General features: G+C 35.2%; 1 protein-coding gene across 2 annotated transcripts in view; it reads left to right on the top strand.

The window, feature by feature from the left end:
* LOC142354017 (uncharacterized) overlaps nucleotides 1-26,759 on the top strand; it is a 61,124-nt gene extending 34,365 nt beyond the window's left edge. Inside the window, exons 2-4 of one of the 2 annotated variants that reach the window (XM_075406278.1) lie at nucleotides 22,591-22,679; nucleotides 23,726-24,176; nucleotides 25,236-26,759. In XM_075406278.1, the coding sequence (XP_075262393.1) occupies nucleotides 22,596-22,679; nucleotides 23,726-24,176; nucleotides 25,236-26,152 (1,452 nt within the window). In that variant the 5' untranslated portion in view covers nucleotides 22,591-22,595 and the 3' untranslated portion in view covers nucleotides 26,153-26,759. The remainder of the gene's footprint in view (nucleotides 1-22,590; nucleotides 22,680-23,725; nucleotides 24,177-25,235) is intronic. The other variant, XM_075406277.1, reaches the window with a different exon arrangement.
* Nucleotides 26,760-27,962: the final 1,203 nt, after the last annotated feature.

The raw sequence follows: 27,962 nt of genomic DNA, 5'->3' as shown, positions 1-27,962 counted from the left end.
TTCAAATTTGTTGGACGAACCAGTTTTCATATGCGAAAACTATCCTAATCGTCTCATCATATCTTTTGTAGCTCAACTGGAAATACTAGCAGCAAAAAACAAGGTGGATGTGAGATCCAAGTTCTTGGAGGTGGAAGCAGAGATCAAAACCAGGTTGAATGATGTTTACTCCAGACTGCAAATTATTTCCGAAGCTCAATCAAATATCAGTTGTGAAACGGAAGATAGAAATGCTTCTAAAAGTTTCTTACGATGCCAACAAAAGCAGCTCCTTGATCTCCAGTGTCATTTCAATAATTATGTTGACACTCTACCAGTTTTTGGATTCAACAGTGGAAAGTATGATCTGAATTTAATCAAAAGCTATCTCATTCCTCATCTCCTCAACGACAAAGCTGCTACACCTACGGTAATCAAGAAGGCAAATCAATTTATTTCTTTCAAATTTGGGGATGTTCAATTTCTTGATGTAGTAAATTTTCTCGGTGGAACAACAACTCTGGACTCTTTTCTGAAAGCATATCAATCCAAAGAGACAAAAGGATATTTCCCATATGAATGGTTTGATTCGCCATCGAAACTTGACTGTAGCCATCTTCCACATTACGATTCCTTCTTCAGCAAACTGAAAAACCTAAATCCACTGGAAAAAGATTTCGCTCAGTTCGAAAAGTTGATTAAATCTGGAAAAGAGGAGTCAGTAGTTTTCCGGGAAATGAGACTGAAAGAAAAGCCTAGAACTGGAATAGAAAACTATGCTCTCCTAGAAGAGTTGTGGAAATTGGAGAAAATGAAAACTTTTCGAGATTTCCTTCGTTGGTATAATAACAAAGATGTTGTACCAACTTTACAAGCAATGAAGAAAATAATGAAATTTTATCACGATCAGAAAATTGATATGTTAAAGCTTGGTTGCACGCTACCCAATTTAGCAAATATCTGTCTTCATAAATCGATGGATAGAAAGTTTTACCCTTTCATCGAAGCTGACAAAGACTTGCATGAGAAAATAAGAAGTGAAATGACTGGTGGTCCATCAATAGTGTTTACGAGAAAAGCTGTTGTAGACAAAACATTCATCCGGAGGTCAAATAATGTCTGTAAAGCAATACTTGGAATAGATGCTAGCCAATTGTACCCTTTCTCCATGTGCCAAGCGATGCCAACTGGACTCTACACTAGATGGGAGTTTGATAGCGGTCTTCAAAAGTTCAAAGCTCGTCAAAACAAAATCAGGAAGTTTGAGAACATGGTAATGTCTTTCTATCAAGCAAACAGACCCGAATGTACTATTGAGAGCTTCTATACGACTGGAAGACAGAAAAAAATTGATTCTTTTACTGTGGATGGCTTTTGTGGTCACTGCCAAACAATTTTTGAAGCCCTTGGATGCTACTACCACTTCTGTCCCTGTAGAGAAACTCAACCAAGTCTTGATAAGGACGAATTTGAGAATGGTATCCGGAAGTGTGAGTCTGATAAGTTACGAAAGCTTTACCTAGAAAAGAAAGGATACAAGGTTATATAGATGAGAGAATGTGAATGGTGGGATCATGTTCAGAAGAACTCCGTGTTGAAGAACCACGTTAGAAAAAATTTCCCCTACAAATTACCTTTGAGCAGTGAGACGCTGTTGATGCGGATACATGAAGATAAATTATTCGGATATGTACAGTGTGATTTAGAAGTTCCTGAAGAGCTTCGTGAACGATTTGCAAACTTTCCCCCAATTTCCAAAAACTGTGATGTTGGAAGAGAGAATATAGGTAAATTCATGCTGGATTATGCTGAAAGAAACTCGTTATTGTTAAAACCACAATGAATGTTGATTTCGAGTTACAAATTAAACAATGGAATAGTCATAACACCATTATTAAAGTTTTATTTGAAGCTGGGTCTTCGCTGTACCAAAATCCACAGATTCCTTGAGTATATCCCGCAAAAATGTTTCAACGGTTTTGTACAATCTGTTGTTGATGCAAGACGAGAAGGTGATGAAAATCCGGACTCTAGCGTTGTCGCTGAAACTATGAAATTACTTGGGAACAGCTCGTATGGTTATCAGATTATGGATCGAAGTCGACACGCAGAAACTCTTTATCTTAACGATGAAAAGACGCATAAAGCTATTAATAATCGTCTTTTTAGAAGATTGAACAACGTTACACCAGATATATATGAGGTTGAGCTTGCAAAAAGCACTGTTGAGCATCGTGAACCAATAATTGTTGGATTCTTTATCTTACAGTATGCTAAACTGAGAATGCTGGAGCTCTACTACAATTTCTTTGACAAGTTCTGTGATGTTCAGAAATTTGAGGAGCTTGAAATGGACACTGATTCTCTGTATCTGGCGCTGGCTCATGAAAATCTCTATGAATGCATTAAGCCAGAAATGAGGAGTATTTGGAGTGAGAAGAGAAGTAATGACTGTACAGATTTTTTTCATGCTAATAGTACAAGTAATTTTTTTCCAAGAACTTGTTGCGATAAACATAAAAAACATGACAAGCGTGAGCCTTGATTATTCAAGAAGGAATTCCGATGTACTGAAATGCTATGTTTATGTAGCAAAACGTACTGTTGCTATAATTCAGTAACGAACAAAACTAAGTTCAGCAGCAAAGGACTCAACAAGAGTGTTCTGGAAGAAAACAGTGACGGACCTTTACAGAAATACAGACGAGTCCTGGACGATGCAGTGAATATAGCCTCAACTAACAGAGGATTCAGAACTATAAATCACCAAATTCTAACTTATGAGCAAACTAAAAAAGGACTCTCGTTTTTTTATCTAAAACCAATTGTTGATGCAGATGGAATTCATACGACACCTTTGATGATCTAAACTTTCTGATTCTTTTTCTTTCATTTTATCCATTTAAATCAATTGTACGCTTGTGAACATGTGATGTGATTGTAATAAAATTTTTTTCAAGTTGATGAGTCCACTGTTTAAAGTAATCATTCTTGAAGGGAAACCCAAACCGGGTTTTTAAAGTTCAAGCTGAGCATGTAAAAGTTTTCTGACCCATTTTGCAAGGTGTTGACCAGATCTGCAGACAACCCTGGATGAAAAAATCAATCAAGGTTTTTTGTTCTTATATAAAGAAACACCTGGAAATTCTTAAAGTCCCTTTTGTTCTAGCACTTCTGATTGAACAACTTTCATCGTAGCTATCAATAAGAATTTTTTGTGTGTATCAATTCAGACATCCATATAAGGAGACCAATACAATGTTATTAGTTCAACAGAGGTCTATTTTGATCCTTTTTTATTCCAGTTAACCCAGAGTTGAGTTGATTATGTTGTTTCGTTTTTATCAGTTGTTTGAGATAATCCTTTTTACCTGTACAGTCTCCGAAATTAGCTATAGTTTGCTGTGAAATCATTCATGATAAATATGTGATTTAGGAACTATAAATTACAACAATCATGAGTTTGATCGATAAACGTCTAATAGAAAACTCATTATTTAGAATAAGCTTATTCTTAACACAGGTGCTCTTCAGAATATTTGAAAGTGTATTAGCACTGTAGAATTTTCTGCCTTGCACTTAGTCTTATTGAGCACTGTTTGCTACCAGGTGCCTTAAAACAATAGCATAAAAAGATGACTCATCGTGAAACATAAACCGACAAATGTCGAAAGAAATGCTCTTGAACGACATGTGAGGCACTTTAATTGATGGTCTTTAGTCTAGACCAATTTTTTCTTTATGGATGCAAAAAAACTTTGACCCCACCGAGATTCGAACCACTGACCTCTCGCTCCATGGCCAAACTCACTACCAACTCGGCTACGAGTCACTTAATTTTGCTATGCTGCAACCGCTTTTATATTAGCAACTTCGGAGCACTAGCGATCACTGAAATGAAGAACGAAAGCGTGAAAAATTCACTTTAGGAGTCAAAGAATGTTCTAGAAGAAAAGCGCAAAAATGTCGAGCGAAAGACTTGCATAAAAAAACACAAAAGTTTACAATAATTGCTATGAACTGCGTTCAAGAACAATTAAAAATATAACACAGCTTCATTTTTCAATTTGCTATCTGTTAGCCTTTTTTCTGTTATTTTGTGATAAAAAATTTAATGAGAAATCTTATACATAAGACCTATTACCAATCTTTATGCGATGTTGTCTTATTTCCAATCTTAATGCGTTCAAAATCATATACCTATCTTTATACATTACTGACGAAAATCAAATCTTAATACATGTAAAATTTATTAACTATCTTTATACATTGCTTTCATATCTCTAATGTTAATACATGTAAAATCTATTACCCATTTTAATACATTACTGTCAAAAATCAAATCTTAATACTTGTAAAATCTATTACCTATCTTTATACATTGATGTGATAACTCAATGATGGCCGAAATGATTTGAAACCGCTATAGCGTTTCTTAAAACATGTGGGTCTTCACCCCCCCCCCCCCCCGGGCAGCTCCGCTCACCTATATACTACTTAGACTAGTTTCGTATTGGTGTGATTGAGACCAGTTTAAGTCTCGAATTGCGTTATAACAGCGAATCTTTAAAAATTTCCTAAGGCGCAATTTATTGACTTAATCCTGTTCAATAATTGACAGAGCGGTCTGTTACTGACGAACGAAATTTTGGATAATTTGATTTGTCGAATTAAAACTTGGGTTAAAAATTAACAGGAACCCAACCAAAATCCGATTGTTTCAACTTCGAGTTTTTTTTGATATTCTGATCGAAACAAATTATTGAACAGCAAAGCTGAACGATTTGTTATTGGAACTAATTGAGTAAGAAAGCAGCAATCTTAAGTGTAGGGGATATACAGTTCACAAACTTTAACTGCAAAAACGTAACATCCGGACAGATTTGAAACCACTTAAAGGGAAGAGGTGGTGTAAAGCTTTCCTCGCATTGATAGGAGAGCTGCCGTCACCATTCTCTTTTAAATTCAATATAATTCTCTCATTACTGTTCAGATGGAATCTGTTTTGCCGAGAAAGCGGAGCATAATGGAGAATGCAGAACATTGTCGCTAAAAATAGACAAACTGAATTACTGTTTTTTGTTAAACAACCAAACTTGCAGAAGTTGTGCGTGGAGCAGTTTCACTGCTTCAAACATACCCTAATTCTTTGATTCCAAAGTTTTGCTGAAATTTCTTAATCAAAAATATAAACAGATGTCAATATTGTGAAAGAGTTTTCTCTTGTCCACATTGTTTAGCCCAGGGGTGAACGGCTATATCTTTCACCCATCAACATTTCAATTGACTTGATAGCTTCCTTCCAACTCATTCTACCTGTGCTAACTGCCGTGTCCTGTCTTCCATTTAAAATTAGCTCTTAAATAGGCTTTTGTGGTGAACAAAATATCTTTTTGATTGGATGACACGCATAGCATGAATAATTTCATTGATGTTTCTCAACATCCTCGTCGGAATTCCCATTGTTTCAGATGCAGAGGGATTGTCCGCTTATTAAACTCATGGATTTAAACCTGAAATTTTATCTGAGCTTAACATAACTTCTCTTCAGAATTTTTGTTGGGGCTTCCCCATTTGGCCAAATGTTAAAGCCGAGGTTTTCAATAAAATAAGCAAACAAAGTCAGGGCCAAATCGAGCAGTGAAAATGGAATCGCTTGACACGCAAAATTTAGTGCTTACATTCTGTCAACAAATATGCTTAGTAACTATCATTAGTTTTTGATTATTATACATAAACTAAACCTGAAGCTCAAACTCGAACTACTTAAACTATCGGTAGAACAGTATTGGGATGTATATACGACTTGAACAATTTATTATAAAATTCTATCAGATTCTGTTTGATTGGCTTGCGAAACAACCGGCTGCTGATACAGAACATACAACACTTTACGTGGTTTACAAACTTCCCCTGACATCTGATATACAATAGAAAAAAGACGTTATAGAAAACTTTTCGCATTCTGTTGACATCCTTATCTAGAACCCATGAGAGGTGCAATTTTGATATGTAAAACCAGGTAACTAGCAGCATGAAAGAACCTTGAAAAGTTACGAACGATGAGTTGAAACTCGTTAATTTGGCCATATTAAACCGACTTACAGTGCGCATTGAAGCACAAATTTTTGATCGGTAAATTACTTGTTATCGTGTTTAGTTTCTGTAGATCATATTAGTGATTGTACTGTTTAACTACCATTGGCTGGTTGGAAAGAGAATTAACTTCGATATTCTCAATCTTTCCTTCTGAAGAACAAAGTTCCCACGTAAGAGAAACTTGTGCAAAGCATAAAGTCAGTTTCTCTTACTGGCTTTAACGAAGCCTAGCATAGTTTCACTGATTGCGTCATCTAGCAATTGAGTGTACGGAAGAACAGCACAAAGTGCGAATTTTGTTACTTTTGTTAACTTTGCTAATAAGGTAACCCTCGCTGAAAAATTTACCCCATCGGAGATAGAAGTTATTTGCCCTACCCAGTAGCTAGGATATTTATATTGAGCTTGACTTTGGGGGTTTTGCGTTTTCGAGTTATAACTTGAGGCAATAACGAAATCTCGAGCAGAATTTGATTGTTTCAATTCATAGGAATTTTGGTATTCTTAGCGAAACAATTTTGTTGAACAGCAAAGCTGAATGATTAGTTCAACTGTATCAAGTAAAGTGAGTATCTATGGTATGACGGATCATACAATTCACAAAAGTTGTCTGCTAGAACGTAATATCCGGACAGATTTGAAATGGCTGAAACGAACGGGGTGGCGTAAAGATTTTCGCTGTCATTGATAGGAGAGCTGCCGTTACAGACTGACCTGATTCCAGAAAGGCATAATCAAATGAGAAAATGTTTAGTAAACTGCATTATTGTTGCCCGCCCCTTAACTCCGGAGTCACCTGAAGAGTGGTCCCATTATGATATTAAACAGAAAATGACGGGATCTTAGAGTGCTCTTCCGAGGAAAGATGAATCAACAAATGAAAAGCAATCAAAAGTCATAGCGTTTCCGCTTTTGATATCAGGAAAGCCGGAGAGGCAACATCATCCAAGTCCGATTAATCTTACAGCCTAATTATAATTTAGGAGAAAACTGGACCTTTTCTGTAACAGTAATAACTGCCAATCTTAATTCAAGGGCACCTGATGCAAGGGTTTGACATCATTAATTGAATGAGGCTTCTGATATCAAGTCAGTACAAAAGAGTGGCCCCAATATGAAAATCAACAGAAAATGATGGGATGTTTAGAGCGCTGTTCCGAGGAGAGGTGAATCAGCAAATGGGAAGCAATAAAAGTCAACGGGTTTCCACTTTTTTCTATCTAATATTGAACGTTGATATCTGGAAAGACGGAGAGGCAAAAAATCAGCGTACTGATTATCATCCAAGTCCGATTATTCATACAGCTTAATTATCATTTGGGAAAAAGCTGGACCTTTTCTGTGACATTAATAGCTGCCAATCTTTATTCAGGGGCGCCTGATGCGAGGGTTTGTCATCACAAATTGAATGAGGCGCTGCTAGCGCGGCTTTGAGAATTGCTTTATAAACGGTAGACATGTTTTTGGCTAAAATTTTCGATCTATTCATCTTATTAATGGCTCTTGAACGAAGTTCATAGCAATTACTGTAAAAGCATTGGTCTTTTTTATGCAAATTTTTTGCTTGACCTCTGCGCTTTTCTTCTAGAGCATTCTTTGACTTCTCAAGTGAGTTTTTCACGCTTTAGTTCTTCATTTTTTAGTGATCTCTATTGCCTCTCAATCCGAAGTAAAGCTTGTTGCTAAAATAAATTCGGTTGCAGCATATCAAAAGAAGGGCCTGAAAGCCGAGTGGGCAGTGCGTCTGGTCAGGGAGCGAAAGGTCATTGGTTCGAATCCCGGCGTGATAAACTATTTTTGCACCCTTAAAGAAAAATTTATTTAGGCTACAGCCCCGGAATTAAATTGCCTCGCCTATCGTTCAAGAGCAGTTCTTCTGACATTAGTCGATTTATGTTTTATACTTCTTTTCTTGTACTTCAATAAAATTCAAAATTTTTATAGCTTTCAATTTACATATTCCTATTACAGTGAAAAACTAATGTATATAATGAAAAATATAAAATTAATTGTTCTCAAACGAAGTTGCAGTTACCTGTTGTTCCTCTCGATCCATTTTTTGTACTACTGATTTTTTGACTGATAGCTATTACAGTGAAAAACTAATGTATATAATGAAAAATATAAAATTAATTGTTCTCAAACGAAGTTGCAGTTACCTGTTGTTCCTCTCGATCCATTTTTTGTACTACTGATTTTTTGACTGATAGCGTTTGCCTGGCCATTTGACTTTTTGTCCTCAAAATTGGGATCAGCAGGTGATGCAACCCCGTTTTGTACTACTTTCTCCGTCTCTCATTTCGGCTTAGGCTATCCTGACTAAAAAATCTGTTAGCTGCTGAGAGTGCAAACTGTTTGAGAGAAAAATCACCTGAAGTTATTCGGTTATGTTTAACTGCTCTCCAGCGAAGTTCGAGCATTGAAAACCTCAGTGACTATGCAACATTTTTGCGGACCGTTTTAATTTTTCCATGGACCTTCAGTTTTGCGTGATCTAAATTTCTCTCTCTGATAATTTGGAGCTGTTGAACTCAATTCTCTGATTTATACAAAATCTTGATCTTCAATCAGATACAAATCTTTTATGTCAGTTAATTTACATGTTATTATAGTAAAACATCTAATATGGGTTCATTTTGAAATATAAAATTAATTGCTCTCGAACTAATTTTGTAGCAATTAGATAAGCCCAGTTGTTCTTTTCTATCCATTTTTTTGTACTGCCGACTTTTTTCTGATATTTTTTGTCTTACCATTGGACTTTTTGTCCTCAAAAGCTGGATAAATGTTAGTGTTTTGCGTGTTCTAAGTTTCTCTCTCATCCACAATTCGAAGCATTTGAACTCAGTTGGCGTTTGTTTACTGCGAAAAGTAAATTGAAAGAAAAGTACGCCGAAATTGGTTTCATTTTTGCTTAATAATTATATATTTTTTAATCTTAATTGTGGTATATATAATAACGTCCAATGTCATTTGAAGCCATTAATGAGGTTTCTGGTCCACACCCACCTCCAAGCTACCTCTCTTCTCCCTTGCTCGACTGAAGCAAGCTGCAATAGATTAGGGCTCCCACTAGTGATTCGAGAGCAATGTTTTCCGACGTTAGTCGGCTATGTTTATAAATAGTGTGTTAATTAATGAGCAGAGAAGTATTTACTTGATTAAATGAGGCAGGAAATAATAAATAAACAAAATAAATTAGATATAGTAGGTCGAAGAAAATTATCAATTGTCTTACGGGCTAGTAATGAGTAAAAGCTAGCCATAGAAGAACAGTGACAACGCTAATACTTCAAAAATACAAACGTTTGCCGAAAATTTTGCTTGAGGACACAAAAACACATGTTGCAATCATGTTCTCGAGGCTAAGTCTTGCAGATCAAGATAAGTTCTATTAAACTTTTTTTGCTTCTGGTATTCCCAAATTAGAGTATCGTATCAATCACATCTTAATGTGTAACTTGATGTTAGCGCCATATTAGAGAAATATGTGTAGATAAACATATATATCATCAGATATGCGCGCTATTAGTTTACGATGTTTTTGAAAACGGGAGATTTTTAATAGCCGCACAGCGATAGCTGGGGCTATTATTGGCCTTCTCTTGGTTTTTTTACAATTCAAAGAATTTGAATTGTATTGGGGCGCTGTCTTTTTTTTAAGATCTGTTCACACATTTTCATGATTTTTGAAGTCAAATTGGAGTAGTGATTTTGGTCACGCCGAAACAGGAAATGGAGCGAAAACGCGAGTGGTTTTGCGGCGTGAATTTTCTCTTTAATTTTAAAGTAGAGTAAGAAAACGGTGTTTGAACAAAAGTTCGCTTTCTCGCTAGTGGTTTTTTGCTAAATTTCACTCTGATTTTTACTGTTTTTTTCGATTTTTTGGATCGGAGTTTTTTCTAAATGGTTTTCCCAATCCATTCATAGTTCATTTTAGGCCTAGTTTTTTGTTTGAATTAAATTTTCCTTTCTCGCTAGTGATTTTTTTGTTCCCATGCGGCATTTTGACATTGATTTTCTGTTTATTTCTTATTTTTTTTGTTCTGATTTTTTTAAAATGGTTTTCTCAATTCACTCATAGTTCATTCTAGTTCTAGTTTGTCTGTCTAGTCAATGAAAATTCTTTGAATTGTACGTCAGGACTTGTCCTGCTATGTTTTTTTATTTCGTCGTCGTGATTTTTGTTACGACCATATGACGTCACAGCCACTTTTTGTTCATTCGTTCATGCGATTTCAACTGAATTGCATGTGTGACGTCATTTTTCGCTCTTAGTGGAGCGAGTTTTTTGTTCATGCGCGTGATTAAAATTTTGTTCACACTTGACTTACCTCACTCTCAAAAATGACTTCCTCACTCTGAAATTGACTTTTATTTACTTTAATTCAAAGAGATAAGGTCAAATGGGTGTGTGTCACTCTAAATGTAGGTTATTTGAGATCAGCTAATAGAGGCAGCAATAACTTATTCAGATTTTTAATCAAAATATAACAGATCAGCCTTCAATGAAAAGAAGAATTTTTCTGGTCTGTCTTTTTTACTGTTTTTTTAGACGGCCGATCTACGAAACTATTGCGGCTTATTTCTGGCAATCTGCCAGCTATGTTATAAAATTTAACTTTGCTGAACATATTTCTTTTTAGCGAAGAAGGCGCATAATTATTTTATGTGAGAAGCGTCGACACTTACGTGACGTGTGTTCATGTGCTTGACTAGTGAACAGTACATAATAAATAAAAAGTACTCGGAAACCTACTGGAATGTTTTTCTGTGGGAATTTCTCTCACTGATCTTCTACGGCTAGCTTTTTCCTGATGGCTCGCTATAGTAGATCAGGGAGAAAACTTTACAGAAGAACATCCAAGTAAGTTTCAGGGTACATTATATCCTATGTACTTTTCACCATTCAAGAATTTGCTCATGCGTCAGTGAAGCGGCGATGCTTTTTACATAAAATAGTTGTGCCATCTTAGTTAAAAAGAAACATATGTGTTACGCACTAACTTTTAGTGGTATTCTATCGGTGTTTTAGAGGTTAATATTTTGGAGTAATTAACTTGTTTCATTGCTATTGTACAAAGACTTATTATGGATGTTTCATAGTGCGATTTTAGCAGATATATTTTGAATTAAATTAGCTAATAATAGCCTTTTATTGAGCAGTTCAGATGCGTGATATATCTTTTGGTTGCCTTGTATTTTAATAGCTCAGCGATCTATTTAACTCTATGGATGTCTGCTGTAAATCAGTGTTTTTATAAAGATTTTCCAGTTAAATCTTTATTTATATTAACAGAATTATAAAGCTAAGATAGGATCAAAAGTTTCAAGATTATTATCGAGTTTTTCAATCAACTAATTATCAGGCTGTTTCTCTGGTGCTCTCGTGATCGTAGGTTCCGCAGAGTTGTACCTCAAGTTGTATTGGTCCGATATTTACTGATCTTCAAGTTGGACAATTTCCGGGTTTTGCACGTCTGTCGATGTTTGTTAAGTACATATACAATTTCCGTATTAGCACCTACTTTATCAGCATAATTACTTCACCAAGTACATAATTTCTCATGAATTTATTTAGCAATTTTACAAATTCATCATCTTTACGAACTTCAAAAGGTAAATAGTGAGGCTTTTGGGTACGTAATATGTTTATCAGTAATCTGTCAATCAGCGGTTGTTTTAAGTAAACATAAACTATTAAGAGGTTACAGGCCTAGACGGAAATACTGGCTAGATATGGCGTTAAGGACTATCTGAATATTAACTAAATTATAGCATTTTATATGGATGTTTAAATGAAAATAATCACGTAACTACGAGGCACGAAATAGGGGCGTGTACTATCGGACTTTATGAAAATTTTCCATGAAAATTTTGAGGAATTGGGTTTTACAATTTTTCCATGAAACATTGTCTGCACTGATATAGAGATATACAAATGTTTTTGTTCGAGGCACCCAATTTGTTTTCTTAAAAAAATGAGATTTAAGTTCAGACAATATAGAATAAAGGCTAAGGTTATCAAAATTAAGACCAGAATTTAGGCTTTTTAGGAGGATTAGGGCAATAAAGATGGGCTAATTTTGAGTGAGCAGAAACAGACAAAAGTTAAAGTTAAGGATGAATGAGGTTGGAATTAGCACTGGATTAATTAAGGTTAATGTCATTGAAAAAAGGCTCTAAGCATCAAGAGGATAGCATAAGTGTACTTGTTAGATGATTGCTTGAAAGCACTGGTTAGTTTCATGAGTTTCAGCATTGATTCGAATCTTTAAAGCTCTGGTTAATAGAACTTAATGGTTAAAATGTGGCTTAATTGGATATAAGAATAATACTTATTGAACAATTTCAGACTTTCAAGAACTCAATGCAAACTTTCCACTTGAGTTTCAGCTTCTTGGTCCTTTTGTCTTCTTTTATTGAAGCGTTCATTTGTGTTGAGCGACATTATTGATGTTGCAGGCAGGGAGTGTCGTATATGGTGTCGTTTGAGAGTTCCAATGTTTTCTGGTGAGATTTTTGTCTGTTGGTTCTGGGAGTTTTTTGTGAGGTTGGCCACTATATCAGCTTTGATATGTTTTGACTTGGAAACTACTAGGTTTAACGGTACGTTTGTTCCATTTAGCTTCATGCAGTTTTGTACCATTCGAATGGCTAGTGTCAGTAAAAGTCCGTCTTCTGTTGAAATCTCTGGTACAAGTTTCGCATCATAGTACGAGTCATGGGTATTGCCAAAACTAGACGATCTGGAGCGTTCTTTTGGCTGTCATGGACTCAGTCAAGGATCTTCATCAAAGATTTACGTGGTACTAAAGAGATTGGAAGGCCTTTGTCAAGTTGGAAAGGCCTTAATAAAATTGATTCTAATTGAATATAAGGCAGCTCGGTAGCTTTTGATATCGGCGTAAAGTGTAAGAAGTAATGAGGCTGCTGTATCGAAGTTGAAGTTGAGTTTTTGCAATGCTTGATTCTCCATGCATGTTGTTATTTGTTTAAACTTATTGTCTACAATTGCAAATTGTTCCTCAACTAGTTTCCAGTTCCTATTCTTGTTTTCTTTCATTTCGTTTCGAACTTTGTAAATTTTTGCAAGTTCGTCAGTTTTGCAACTAAGAATTTTTCATCTGATTGGGCGCTGATTTCCATGACGTTGTCGTTAAGGCTGTTGAAACAGCTGGCTAATCTATCAATATATTCGGTTTTTTGAGACGTTCGCTGACAAGAGCCATAAATTCCAGTGATTCCACCTCATCCTCCACTGCCCATAGCGATTCCTGGTCCAAAAAATTCGATTCCGGCTACTGCTGATGCTATTGCGAGGGGGCAGCACTCTTGTTGATTTCTACTGTCTTTTTCGACTCTGGTAAGGAGTTTTTTGATCTAATTCCTCAGTTTATGCACTTCAATTCAGGCTTCTTCTGTTTTGTTGAGGATTTTTGTGTAGAGCCAGTCAACGGTGAACACATTTGTCTTGTTTATGTACGTTTGGGTGTATATTTCTTCACAATGCACTGACAGGGTAACCCATTTTCGTCGTTTGTTCGGTAAGTAGCATCTCTACTTGCTGCCGAATCTTAAAGCTATAACGAGGAAATGGGACTAAGAGACTTTTTGGTATATTCAGGCTTCTGTTTCTTATTTTCTCTATTTGGCACTTGTTTAATTGATATTTACTTGTTTCATGTCTACTTTACTTTAAGTTGATGTGTTTATTGATTTTACTACTAAATATGGTGTTTTACAGTCTTGTAGTGTATTTGTAGGGTTGCATGGTGGTTGTGTGGTTACGGTTATAGTGGTTGGGGGGTCAAATTATGCATTTTTTTCGAGTTTTTCAGATATCTTGACTAATCATTTGCCATATCACTGTCGGTCCGCATAATATCACTCACGGATGTTGTAATAACGGAATCAGATATGAGACAAGGAACCGGGTTCACTGGTCCCGTTTGATATATGCACCCGAGTGCAATATTACCAATAATAGAGCAGCAAGTAAGTAGATAATAGTGTAGACGGAGGAGATAATAGGAGGACGACGGAGGAGATTGATGGGCTTGGGATACTATATTATTATTCTTATAATTATTCATTTTATTCGGGATTGTTGTGATGTGGACGGAGAGGAGGGGAAGATGTGCGAGGAGGGAGGAGAGGGAAGAGAGTGAGGAGGAAGAGGAAGAAGTTGAGATGAGAGTCGACAGTGTAACTATTAATTTATGTGCTATTTTTTTATTTAAACTTCATTACTGACTATAGCTGTATATACTTAGTTGTAGTACATGGTAGCTAGTGCTAATGTACTGACGAATCTTTGGATCTAATTTCTCCATTTCTTGCAGTTTTTAGTTCTTCAAATAATTCTTTCTAAAAGGGCGAGAAGTTTGTCGGATCAAGGCGCGTTTCAGGTGTCGGGAACCACAATTTTTCATTTTCTGGGGCCGGTTTCGTTGAATGCGCTTTGCGTTTTGGGTTATGTGTGACTTTTATTAACTGATATATTTCTTTTAAGTAATTTTCACTCTTTTTTGCAACATTCATTAGTTGAGGGTCTACTTCTAATAACCTTTCCGCTTGGTCAGAATATAGGAATGAGAATTTGGTTTTTTCTTCTTCTTTATTAATAGTGATTGGTTGTTCAGTAATATTCAGGATATGGATATATAGATTGTTATTTTCAACATCTGTACTTAAGAGGACGTTAATACTACTTCGCTATCTTTTTCAAAGATTTCGTTTGGTTATTTTACTCCACAAATGTCACTGAATGGTTCTTGTTTGTCCTGGAGCTTGCATTCTAAAATTGCTTGTTGAATTGGCTGTAATACTTGCTTCTTCTGGGTAAAAACTCCAAACTTTTTCCGCCTAAATACCCTTCTGGGTTGCTTTTCTGGCTTGATTCCATTTATTTGAAGAGTTTGATCAGGAAATTTAATGTTGCTTTGTCCTGGGCTGATACTAACTTTTGTGTTTAAGAAAGAATAGGTTGCCTAATATTACAGGAGATGCGACAATTAGAACAAGAAGTTCTTCAGTGATTGTTTGTGTGCCCAATTTAAATGTAACTTTGATTGCTTTAACAATTTTAACTATATTTCCGTTTGCCATTTTAACTTTATCTAGATCAGGTTTTCCTATTTCTGTGAAGTAATATTGATGTTAATAAATTTATTGTAAAACTCACGACTTATCACGTTTGCAAATGCTCTTGTATCAATTAGTGCGCGTCTATCTAATTCTTCATTAAATTTAAATTTAACATGGGATAATCTTTGTTTCGGGCTGAGGTACTTGTGCTGGGAATTGCACTAGTTTCTTCACTTTATTTTTGTTATTATTTCTTTGCGCATTCTGCACTTTTTATTATTTATACTATAAACTTTCACTACTTTATCTAAATTAGGACCAAACGTGCTTCCTTTATAATGAATAGCTAAGTTTCGTGGCTTTTTATATTTTTTATGTTGGTGGCTGTATCAGTTTTTGGTTGATTAAAGGAGTAGTTCTTCTTTATTTTTGTGCTGAAGTGCACCAACATAACTTAACTCTGGCTTTTTGAATTCCGTATCGGTCTTGTGCTGGCGTTGGGCTATCATAAACAAATCCCTGGTATGTTTTTTTTTGTTGGGAAGCGGTAAATAGGTCTATTAACAGAAGAATGGTGAACAAATGGTTGACTATCTGAAGGTCCATTCCATTAATTTCGTGTGTGGTTGCTCATTATAATAAACTTGTCTCGGAGTTTTTAATCGGGGTCTAAATTATTAGAACGGGGAGTGTACCGTTGGTGGGGCCGATAATTTGGCTGATATTAACAATTGTTAGGCTGATAATTTTGATGTTGTTGCCAATAGTTTGGTCGTTAACTTTGTCTGTAGACTTGTTGCGGGTAATGTGTTTTAAAAATGATTACTGGGCCTTGTTCTGATTGCTCGATTTCAGATGGTACTTGCTGTTCAAGTTTCTGTTCCAGTTCTTTTTGGTTTATGGAGATAGATGTTATTGCCTTTAACGTTTTTTCAATAAATCCGTCATCATATTACTCCTCTCTATTGCACATATCTCTTATTGCAGTTTGTTGGCTGGCTAAGATGCATAATTGATCTATTATAACCGTTTCTGGCCTTTCTAACAGCTTTGGTTTTAGCAATGGGGCATGGACTTCACGAAGAAACTTTTCTTTGCTCGGTTTTACGGTTTTCTGACGTTTCGAGTGCAGTCTCTTGCTGCTGTGTCTCGCTCAATTCTACGAGCTTCCAGAACATCTACTCCTGCTAGCGCTACTACAATATCGGGCGGTGGACATGCTTTATTTGTTTCCGTTCTTAACTTTACTGAGAAATTTTTTACTGTCTGTCTTTGGATTGAACTTTTGGTTCTCTAACTTTATTATTCTGATCTCTCTCAAGCTATCTTGAGTGAGTCTAGACCTTAGTGTTGTTGTACTTTCTGCAAGAATTAGTCTGATAGCTTCTAGTGAGGTTAAGAAGTATCTCAAAACATCTCCTTTTAAGTGTAACTTCAGAAAATTCCATTGTTTCGCTGCTGCAGTTCCTGCAACTCCGATTGCTCCCCTTATTAATTATTCGAACTCGTTAAAATTGTCAGGTTCTGATCCAGAAAATGGCGTGATGTTGATTTGTGCGTGAGTCATTTTACCTATTACCCGTTTCGGATTTTGTACTATCGTTCAATCAGTCTTTTTTCGTCTAAAGTATTAAACACTTAACTTAATGAGATTTTCCGGTTAGCGCAGAAAAATGAAATGAAAATAGTTATCCTAGTCAATTAATGAGAAGCAGAATAAGAAAAAGGAAAATTCCTGAAACCATTTGCTCGAATAATAATAAAGATGGGCTGCTTATGAAAGTATTGCCTAAAGCTCCGGTCGAATCGCCGGAGTGTATAACGCTGAAGCCCTAAGGGCTGCCGAAGTCTCACCTTTAAAGAGTGCCATATAGTCTAGGAAAATTGGTGGGGACCACGACCGCACAGGCCTTGTGAAAGCTGCACTCAGATAGGCAATGATATAATGGCCGAGGCCGCCGTGTGATTCATTCACCTCCTGAGCTGATTTTTTTATTCTGTTTGACCTTTGTTAATCAATGTTCAAACTATGATTTCAATAATTTAGCTCATTCTGAGGTTATCTTGTAATCAGTGACGATGTTATCAAGGTTAATTTCGCTGTCTGATTGAAGTTTGTTTCGATTACGGCCAAATTTTCGCACTTTTTGGTTAAGACTTGCTATCCAATAAATTACAACACGTTATCTTGCACAAAAATTACAATAGTTTATGGAGTGAAGATGAGAAGGCGGTTACTATCCGAGCTTGAGTTTTGTTACTATTTTGCTGGTAGCTAATGTTATTTATTTCAATATGCTCTTAACAAAATTGGGAGAAGCACGGCAATTATTTATCGCGGGGAGAACGTGTTCTTATAAATTGACATGAATAAAGCATCAAAAGTTAACTGTACAAATTACTTTACTCACAATATCTGCGTTTTTAATTACCCTGTGTTGTTGCTGCTCGTTGAGGCACCTGTTGTTGAGTTTTCTCCCGTTATTGTCCACTCAAGCACTTTTGAATTGTTGTTGCAGTTAGTCCTCAGACACAAACAGTTTCCACCCATTCTTTCATCAGTTACTGCTTTCTGCATTATTGTCTTGTTTGCAAATGGTATGCTGGATGTTGGCTAAAGGTTTTTTAGGTAATGAATTGAAAGAGAGAATCAATTAATGGAAGAAAATTTCAAATTTGTCACAGAATTATTCGAATTTCGGTCCGTTAAACAGGGGAACAGGCTAATAACTCCTGGCACCATGTTACGCACGAACTTTTAGAGGTATTCTATTGGTGCTTTAGAGGTTAGTATTTTGGAGTAATTAACTTGAATTATTGGCATTTTGTACAAGGACTTATTAGGGATGTTTCGTAGTGCGATTTCAGCAGATATAATTTGAATAAAATTAGCTAGTAATAGCCTTTTATTGAGCGGTTCCGATGCGTGATATATCTACTGGTTGCCTTGTATTTTAATAGCTTTTCAGCTATCTATTTAACTCTATGGAAGTCTGCTGTGACTAAGTGTTTTTTAAAGATTTTCCAGTTCAATCTTTAACAGAATTATAACAAATTTCTCTGAGATACGAGTTTTGAGATTATTATCGAGTTTTTCAATAAACTAGTTATCAGGATGTTTCTCCGGTGCTCTCGTGATCATAAATTCACAGAGTTGTACCTCAAGTTGAATTGGTCCTTCGCAAATATTTACTGATCTTCAAATTGGGCAGTTTCCGGGTTTAGTACGTCTCTTGATGTTTGTTAAGTACATAACAATTTCCGTATTAGCACCTACTTTATCAGCATAATTATTTCACCAAATACATAGATATTAGGTAAATGTTGAGGCTTTTGGGTACATAATATGTTTTTCAGTAATCTGTCAATCTACGGTTACTCTTAGTAAACATAAACTAATAAGAGGTTGCAGGCCTAGAGGGAAATACCGGCTAGATATGGCCTTGAGAACTATCTGAATATGAACTAAATTATAGCATATTCTATGGATATTTAAAGGAAATCATCGCGTAACTCGAAATAGGGGCGTAACAATATGTTTTTCAGATGTTGATAACTTCATCAAATTTAAGCGAAGTGGAATTTGTCTTAGTTAATCGTTTATAGATTGAAACGTTATTGGTTTTCACACAGGAATTCAAACTTTTTTCAGAGAAGATTGCAAACCCTCTCTCATTAAGGAGAGTTCATTATTGTCTCATTAGGAGAGTGGACAGCTGTTTGCCTTACAAATTTTCGAAACGAATGAAGGGTAGTTAACTATGATACCCAAGATAAACCAGCATGATGTTCTGAAACGCTGCGCGGAGGGAAAAGAACGTTCCTGAAATCTTATCAACAAAATATCTTTGGTTTTTTTGCTGCTATTCTTCATTATTGAACGTTGCTGGTATGAGAGACAGAAAAAATAGCTTCAGAAATAGTTGAACTTTTGCCCTAAGTGTCTCAAGATCTTGTGACCTTGTAATTATTTGGTACAGGTGCGACGTCTTGTGATTCTATTGGCTATCAACCTTAATTCAAGGGTACCTGATGCATGTATAGATCATCATGAACTGAAGGAGGTGCGTTCATGTTCTGAAAAAGAAGCAACTGTTCTCAGTCAGCGTTTATATGTACTTTTGTTGTCAAGCATCATAATTGTCAAGCATTTTGAAAAGCGGAGACATTTTCAGAAACAAGTATGGTCTCTTGCGCAACGAGGAGAGCTCACTATTTTCTGATTGGGAACTAGTTCGCCTCAAATTGTTCCTGGTTCATTTTTTCATTTTTTCCAGCTCAATCAGAGAAGTGTTATACAAAGCAAGGCCATGTTATTGGATGTATACAAGAAAAAAGTGCGTTAATGCACAAGATAGACAGCGTCTGATTGAATTGTCGCATTCAACATTTAGGACTTGAGATCTGCTGAAAACTGTTCATCACAATGACTAAACATTTGCTTAAAAATGGGAGAACTTTATGCCAGCCCCACTTTTTTGTTCAGACAATTTTTGACTTTTTTTAGGGCATCCTAGGCTAGCATATGTGGTATCAACTGAAGCACACCTGTGTTGACCTAAATTTTCATCCAGTGTTCAGTTCATTTGAAACTGAAACTGTTGTTGAAGTCTTGATAAACAGGGAGAAAATCGTTTGAGATCTGTCTATAAATGGTTAATGGTTTTTAAAAAATTTTGAAAAATGAAAGAAGAATCAAAACCGTTTTCATATCGAACCTAAAAATTTAAGTTTTAGTGATAGCTTGCACTTTTTCGCATGCACAATTGACTTGACATAAATCAACTTTGACTCATTCTGCTTAATCTACTTTTTGGACAACTCTGAGATTTGAAAAAAAAAACACTTTACTTTTTTGACATTTTTTTAAAAATTAATTGATAATTTTGAGGTAAATTGGAAGAAAAACTGAAGGGGGCACATCAGACTGCCGAAACGCCAATCAAACTTATACTAGGCCAGAACCGGTAATAAAAAATTATAAGCATAAGGGCGCGAACGAAATTTTCGCTAGCCGTTGTTAACTTGCCGTGCTTTGAATGCTGCTCTTAGTTTCATCCCCTTTTCAATATAACCTTTCTATACGACTTTTTAAAAAGTAACAAGTTAATTCTTCGGGTGATTAGCCACAACTATGTAAATCACTTTTTACTATTTGATAAAATTTTGTTATTGAAAACAATTTGAAAAAATTGTCCATATTAATTCTTGCTCTCTTCATAGTCCCCCTAGGCGGCTTGTCTGATTATCAATAATAAATAATGATAAAAATTCGCATTGAAAAGAGACAGTTCCTTGTGCATTCAGGTTGATTTATACTCATGGAGATTACCTGCTAAGAAACGACCATTTTTTAAATAACCTTTTACTATTCAAAATTTTGTTTTGACGTGGTTTCTCTGCTGTAATCTGTTTCTCTCTTGTTAATGACAGCTTTTTGAGTTTTAATATCAATTAATTTAGACTCCAATCTTTCTTTGTCTGTTTAGGGTCGTTATGTCGGTAAACAAATTTTATAACTATAATAAAAATTTTTTTTTACAATTCACTAGTGATAAACGTTTTGTCTTTCTGTCCAAACCAAAACCAATTGGGGGGTCCTAAATGTTCTTTGAGTATATCGTCGTCCTTCTGACACTTCTTGTACGTAGCTTACGGTGCTTTGATTTTTGGGAGTTTGAATTTTTTAAATTTGATGCTCAAATAAGAATAATATTATATCTGTGTATGTTATTATATCTGTGTATGTTATAATATTATATCTGTGTATGTTAATATCTGTGTATGTTAGAATAATATTATATCTGTGTATGTTATAATATTGGAATAATATTATATCTGTGTATGTTATTATATCTGTGTATGTCTGTGTATGTTAAAATCAAAACTACGACATAAAACTGATACTGTTTTTTTGTTACTGTGTGTGATAGAGGTTTTTTATTTCACTTCACAGCTATATCACCTGCCTTAACTCTAACTCAGTGTTGTCACAAAGAAAAACATGTCTCAAGATGTGAAGAAGAAAGCTGAGCTTTATTATTTAAATCCCCTTTTTACTGCTACTTTTTCGAAAATTAGTAGTATATGCATTTTTATGCTGTTTCTTTTTGTCTTTTTTTTCTTTTAAAAGCTATCGGAATTACCTTGTTTTGGAATAAGTGAGACGCCACCTGTTTTAAACCATATTGATTTTGCTAATTTCTGCCTGCTCTTCAGTTCTCCAAAGTATTTTGTGTTGTAACTTTTTTATCTTGTGTTGTTGCGGGTCCACAGGTTTCAAATAGTTCATTTAACCTTCCTTTCTCAATTGTGTAACCCATTTGCTTTATCGTTAACAGAACAAGTCAGTAGTCATGAAATCAATCAGTTAGTCAGAATTGCATTTTCTTTGTTGTTTTTGTGCTTGAATTTTCTTCCAGGTCTTGTCTTACTATTTTTTATGAATTTCCTAAATTGATTGATTCGTTTAACCTCCTTTTGCTGCTTGAATATACAACTGCTCAAATTCCTTTTCATTTCTACATGCTATTTAATTCCTTAGTTTTACCGAAATAGAATTTTGTGGATGTTGAAAAAAAAAACTTGAACAATAGAGACAATTTTATCCCGTTGGTATTATAAGCCGCCGAATCGAATTATTTGACAATTAAAAACCTTGTTTCTAGTATTCTGCATTTTTGGGACAGTGTTACTTTTACTAAAAGCTGGAAATTAGAAGGGTTCCACTGAATGCAGCTGATGTGGAGCCGCTGTTTCCTTTATGATTTTTTGGGTATGTTTTCGAGTATTTAGATAAAACATGAACAAATCATGTTTAATTGAAACTATTGTGACTTCTATAACCATATTTGCCCATGTTTTTGACACAATCGTTATTTCTGAGATAATTAGGTAGTAAAAAAAAACAGTCAACTTGGAATCAGAGGTCATCGATTTGACCTTAGAATTGTTTAAGAAACCTTTAGTTTCTCAAAGAGTTATGGAAGTTAATCGTCAATAATGCAAAAGAATTCAAACTAAATGGTCCGTGTTTAGTTGCAACAAGCGTTAAGTTAATCACTTTCTCAAAAAGTTATGGAAGTTAATCGTCAATAATGCAAAAGAATTCAAACTAAATGGTCCGTGTATAGTTGCAACAAGTGTTAAGAAAACTCTTGATAATATCATGAAATAAGTGCTTTTAAGTAGTTCGTTTTTTGAAGGTTACTCAGGTTTTTTGATCCTGCTGAAAAATCAAATTTTTCTCGCATATTGGTTCTGTTTCAAACTTCAGCTATATAAACTAAGCTTTTGCGTAACAGCTCGACAAGAACTATGATTCATTATATGTTATGCTTTCAAAAGCGATTGTGGGAACCTTATGTGCTACGCTCAGAACAAGTGAACCTTCTTGTTCGCCATTTATGTTAATTTTTTCAGTAAAAATGACTAACCTCACTCTCAATTTGGCATGTCATTCGATGGACCGGAAATCTCAAGAAAATTTAGGACATCAAAAATTACGGAAGGTAGGCTGAGTTATTATTTAATTAGTTAGTCTTATTTTTTGTGTTTAATTTGGGCATTTTGAAATCCGGCTTGTATTCGTTTTAGCCTTCTCATGGCAATTATTTTAATGCTCGAGTTTTGTTCATGACTTTTTAAGCGGCCTTTGTTTGATGAAGTGCTCTTTGATTTTGCTTTCCTCTCATTGGTTTTCCTGTTTTTTCTTTACAATTGAATAGGTGTATGTTTTCTTTTTGTCAACTGTAGGGAACGCATGTATTAAAGAAAACACTTTGTTTTCAGCTGAGCTTTTAAAGCTAAATTGAATTTTAGTTGAAAAGATACTTTCATCTGATTCATGATCTAGTCTGCAAAGAAGTGTAGATTTAATTTTTTGGAGACTGCGCTTCTTTAAGTTGATATGAATCCTTTGTACTACTATGTTAAGGATAGGGTTCAGAGCTCGGTTTCAGAAAAAAAACCATTTAACTTTAGATAGGAAATAAACGGGCAGCTATTGCCATGCTTTAGCTGCCCGTGGCACTTGATGTAAAAACTATCTCAACCGAAAAAATATCACGACCAAAATTCAAATTTAAAATGGGGGTTAATTTCCAGGGAGTTTACTTCTGTCTTATTAAATTAGGTGGGTTTTTTCCCTTGGGGGTTATTTCCTAGACCCTTCAGAGCTGCATTCCTTTAGCCTGTTAAGTAGGTTTCTGTTAATTTGGCACTGTTTTGATGTCCATACGATATCAATTTTGACGTAATTTTAGGTCTAAATTCTGGCACTTTCGTCTCCAAACTATCGGCTATTATGATTTTTGTCGTTAAAACTTTTCATTGTCATGGTAGATGGTTTTTAATAATCGTTTCCGTATATAAAATATTGAAGACCTGCTTGACCTTATTGGCAGTTAAAGTGAACTGATCGTGAAAGATTTGGGAAAAGATTGAGTTAGAACACTAACATTAGAGTTTAATCGTTAAGTTCATGGGTATTTTGTGCTTTGATTCGTATATTAAAGCATACGTAGATAACTACTTTCATGACAGTCTTGTATTTTAGATTCAAAAATTCGATGAGGATTCGGATGAAGACGAGAATTCGCTTCTAAATTCTGTAGAAATACCCAACGGATACTCGACTGTGCATAAATTCTTGGGCGATTCTGACCGTTTTTTCAAATATCAAAATCGTGAATCTGTTCGTCGTTGCACGAAAAGAAATATATCGCAGTGCGATACTGTTGAAACACCAGAAAAGGTTCCAGAAGCGTCAACTAGTACTGCTGAGAGCAACAATTCTGAGAAGAAACCGAAAGTTGACTTCGATTTGTTGCTCAACGAGGACGTCGTCGAAGTGAGATCAGTCGATAATCTGAAGGTGAACCCGGAAAACCCTCTCAGTTGGGCTCTGGACAATCGCATCTTTCGTTGCCTAATTCGACTGACTAAAAAGGACTCAGCAATATTGGGACGGGAACCGGTTGTGGATTTTGTCGCAGAGTCTCCAAAAGGTAGTCTAATTTGATCTTTAGTGTTAATGGCAAAGCTCTTCAATTCTTCTGTTTTGCTCAATTGCGGTTTTTAAAAAATTAATTGTCGTTTCTGCGGAACAGTATTTAGCAGCATAACAGTATTAAGCCACAGCGACCTATTCTTAGTTGCATTTTTTCGTAATATTCCCCAAATTTCAGACTTTTCATAGAACTATTTTTTTTCTCTTGATCAAACTGTACAAATGACAGACCACTTAAACAAAAATAGTCTTGTTTTTTGTTATTAGGGGCGTTTCATTGCCATTTCCGTTGTTAAGTCACTGAAAGAATTTTATGATTACAGGCACTTTATATTTCGTCAAACCGGAGAAAAAAATGAAGGTTCAAAATATCCATTTTTTTCCAGCCCTCTAAACCCTTATAGACATGAACCGTGTTCGATTGGAGTACTAGTGTTGAGATTTTTATTTTTTTCCAAGGTCACTGTGCAAGCTTTTTTGTAATTTAACTTGTGCTTTTTTTGTATAAGATCGGTTTGATGTTAATCGATAGTTATGGTTCAACGAACATTGAATTGGAGAAAACACTAACCAATAATAAATTTTACTAATAATCAGCGGCTGTTTCTTCTGAGCAAGCCGTGAATTGTTTAGGACAAGCCTTTTTTGAAAACAAAATTTTATTGATATTATGAAGTCCACTTGATTGAGAATTTAAGATCCCTGTTGCGGTATCTTTTGGTGCAAGACATCAAATGTAATCAAAAAAATTAAATCCTCTCTGTAAGTGAGACGAATTAGGGAACTTTATTTTTTTGTTAAAAGGAAACAAACCCATAATCAAGTACGTGATAATGATAAAGCTGATTCCGAATTGTATTAAAATAATTAATTGTGCGGCTGATCTCAATTCGGTTAAGAATTTTGAGTCTCATTATTAATACCGGAAACCAATTAAACATAAGATAGCTAATCCATTTCTAAAAAAGGAAATATTTGAAATGACACGTATCATTATTGAGACTCAATTTTCGACGCAATTGGCATTAGATTAGATAGCATTATTTGTATATTTTAGTTAAAAAACAGACAGCACGATCAAAACAATTGAAGAAGATACACGATAAGAAAAAACTCGCTATGAAGCAAATGAAACCGTTGCATCGAGCAAATGAAACAAACGAGCCTAAATCGAGTCAGAAAGCCCAAAATAGCTCATCAGGAACCAAGAAACGAAAACGGACGAGTTTGGAATCGTTGGACCGAAATAATGACGATGTATCCGACCTAGAAAAATCTCAAAGTGACGGTGGAAAAGTCAGCCAGAAGAACAAACGACCCAGATTCAAGCCGGAAACAGTCGGTGCTGAGAATCGCGAAAACGAGCCACCCAAGGTTGAACAACCAGTTTCTAGTGCAAAATCGTCACAAGCAGCCGAGGGCTCCAGGCCTAAAGGGCAAATATCTAAAAACCAGAGTACAGATAGTAAAATCAAAAACGAAAAGTCGAAAGGAAAAAGTAGTGGTAGCAGAAAACGAAGTCACTTCCAAAGAAAGCCAACTGAGAACCAAACTGACAAGAATTCAAGAGTCGTTAAAGACTTCAGAATCGAAGCTGATGACAAGACTGAAGTTGCATATACTGTCAAATCATCAATGCTGAGGAAAAAGAAACATTGGTTTGAGCCCAAATCACTTCCGAGTTTACCAATTTTACCTGAAATCGAAATTTGTAAGAAGTTCAAGATCAGTCCTTTCGCCCTGCCCGTTAGTGAAATTGGCTATAGACATTATATCAGGCCTGATTTGTTTGATCAGAAAGAGATTACGTCATTCAGTGTATTAGATAGCTCACACGGTAGAGAGGATGGAAAAGATGCCAGCTGTAGGAGAAACGGTAGAAATTTGAGAGTGGTTGAAAAATCCATCGCCGAAGACAGTGCTTTTGCAGAATTGTATCAAAAATTTTCGCATCTGGATTATGACCTTATTTAGCAGTCGAAATTGAACTCTAATAACATTTTCTAATTCTGTAACGTGGTTAATAATTTGATGTTTGAGGTCTGTTCGTTTCCTATAAGTGTGAGATAATTTAGCGTTCGGATTTATTATTTTGTCAAAAAATCCTGTTGAAAAATCTACAGTTTACGTCTGTGAACTTTAATTGCGGTTCACAGCAAGTGTAATGGTCCATCTTAATGAAAAATTTCCATATTTCCATACAAAATTTCCATACAAACAATTTGTTGATAAAGGAAAAAGCTAAAGGAAAGAAACAGATTTCATCTTTTTGATACTTCATTTTTGGAATTTTCGCTCATTTGATAATCTGTTATTATTTAGTAAAGTTTGACTATCTTGGGCTATCTTGATCAATCTGTCAAAATTCAAATATAATTAACAGTTGAAATTTTCAAACAAAAGGATTGGATGTATGTTCAGAAAGAGCTGGTTATTAAAATTGTCTGGAATAAATTCATGAACCTCGCTGTAATGTGCAGAATTGATGTATGGAAGTTTCTGATAAGTTTAATATCTGATGATTGTTTATGGAAACTGCTTGTGCGATTTGAGCTTTTATTGAATTCAGTGTTAAATTTTGCATTTTTGTATGAATAAGGAACACAAAGTGTGACTTGCTTAACACTTGAGCAAATAGTTAGTTCTGACAGTAAATGTAGATAACTTTTCAAGAAGCCAGCAGCTGGAAGCTGTGTGCTAAAGAAGGCTCGGTTAATAAGTGTGACGCAAGATGTTCAAACATACATTCCACGGTTATTGATGTTTTGTTCTGCGTGAAAAAGTCGTGTCATTAATTGGTCTCGAAAGAAGTTTTAAGCAATTATTGTAAACATGTGTCTTTTTTATGCAAAATTGTTGCTTGATTGTTTTCTAGAACATTCGTTCGCTTTCAGTTCCTGACTTTTTCAAGCTTGACTTCTTGATTTCTTGCTTGACCTTAATTGCTCTTAAGACTTTTGCGCCCTTGAGTTTTTGGTTTTGCTTTATCCGTTTTGCAAGTGTGGAAACCAAATAAACATAAGATAGCGAATCTGTTTTTTAAAAAAGAAATTTTTGAAATGACACGTATTATTATTCAGACTCAATTTTCGACACAATTAGTATTAGGTCAGCTTCAATTATACATTTTTAGACAGTGAATACATGTTCTAATTAAAGCTGCGAAGCCGTAAGCTGAGCGGAGCTATATTGCGGTGTCCTTGGTTTTTTACTATTCAAAGAATTTGAATTGTATTGGGGCGCTGTCTTTTTATCTGTTCACACATTTTCATCATTTTTGAAGTCAAATTGGAGTGGTGATTTTGGTCACGCCGAAACAGGAATTGGAGAGAAAAAGCGAGTAGTTTTGCAACGCAACATTTTTTTGCTCTAATTTTAAAGTAGAGTGAGAAAATATTGTTTTAACGAAAGTTCGCTTTCTCGCTAGTGGTTTTTTGTACACATGCGGCACTTTCCCGTCGATTTTCTGTTTTTTCTATTTTTCGGATAGGAATTTTTTCGAAATGGTTTTCCCAAACTGTTCATATTCCATTTTAGGCCTAGTTTTTTGTATGAACCAATTTCCATTTCTCGCTAGTGGTTTTTTGTTCGCATGCTGCATTGTGACATTCCATCTGTTTTTTCAAATATTATTTTGATCTGATTTTTTAAGGAAATGGTTTCATGAATTCACTCATAGTCCATTCTGGGTCTAGTTTTTCGTTTAGTCAATGAAAACTATTTGAATTGTACGCCAGGACCTGTCCTATGTTTTTTTTTAGATCAGTTCAAATTTTATGATTTT

Source organism: Convolutriloba macropyga, chromosome 15, assembly GCF_964194025.1.
Source record: "Convolutriloba macropyga chromosome 15, txConMacr16.3, whole genome shotgun sequence".
NCBI classification, from domain to species: domain Eukaryota; kingdom Metazoa; phylum Xenacoelomorpha; order Acoela; family Convolutidae; genus Convolutriloba; species Convolutriloba macropyga.
The sequence above is the reverse complement of the archived record's forward strand: the minus strand, read 5'-3'. Positions and strand labels throughout refer to the sequence as shown.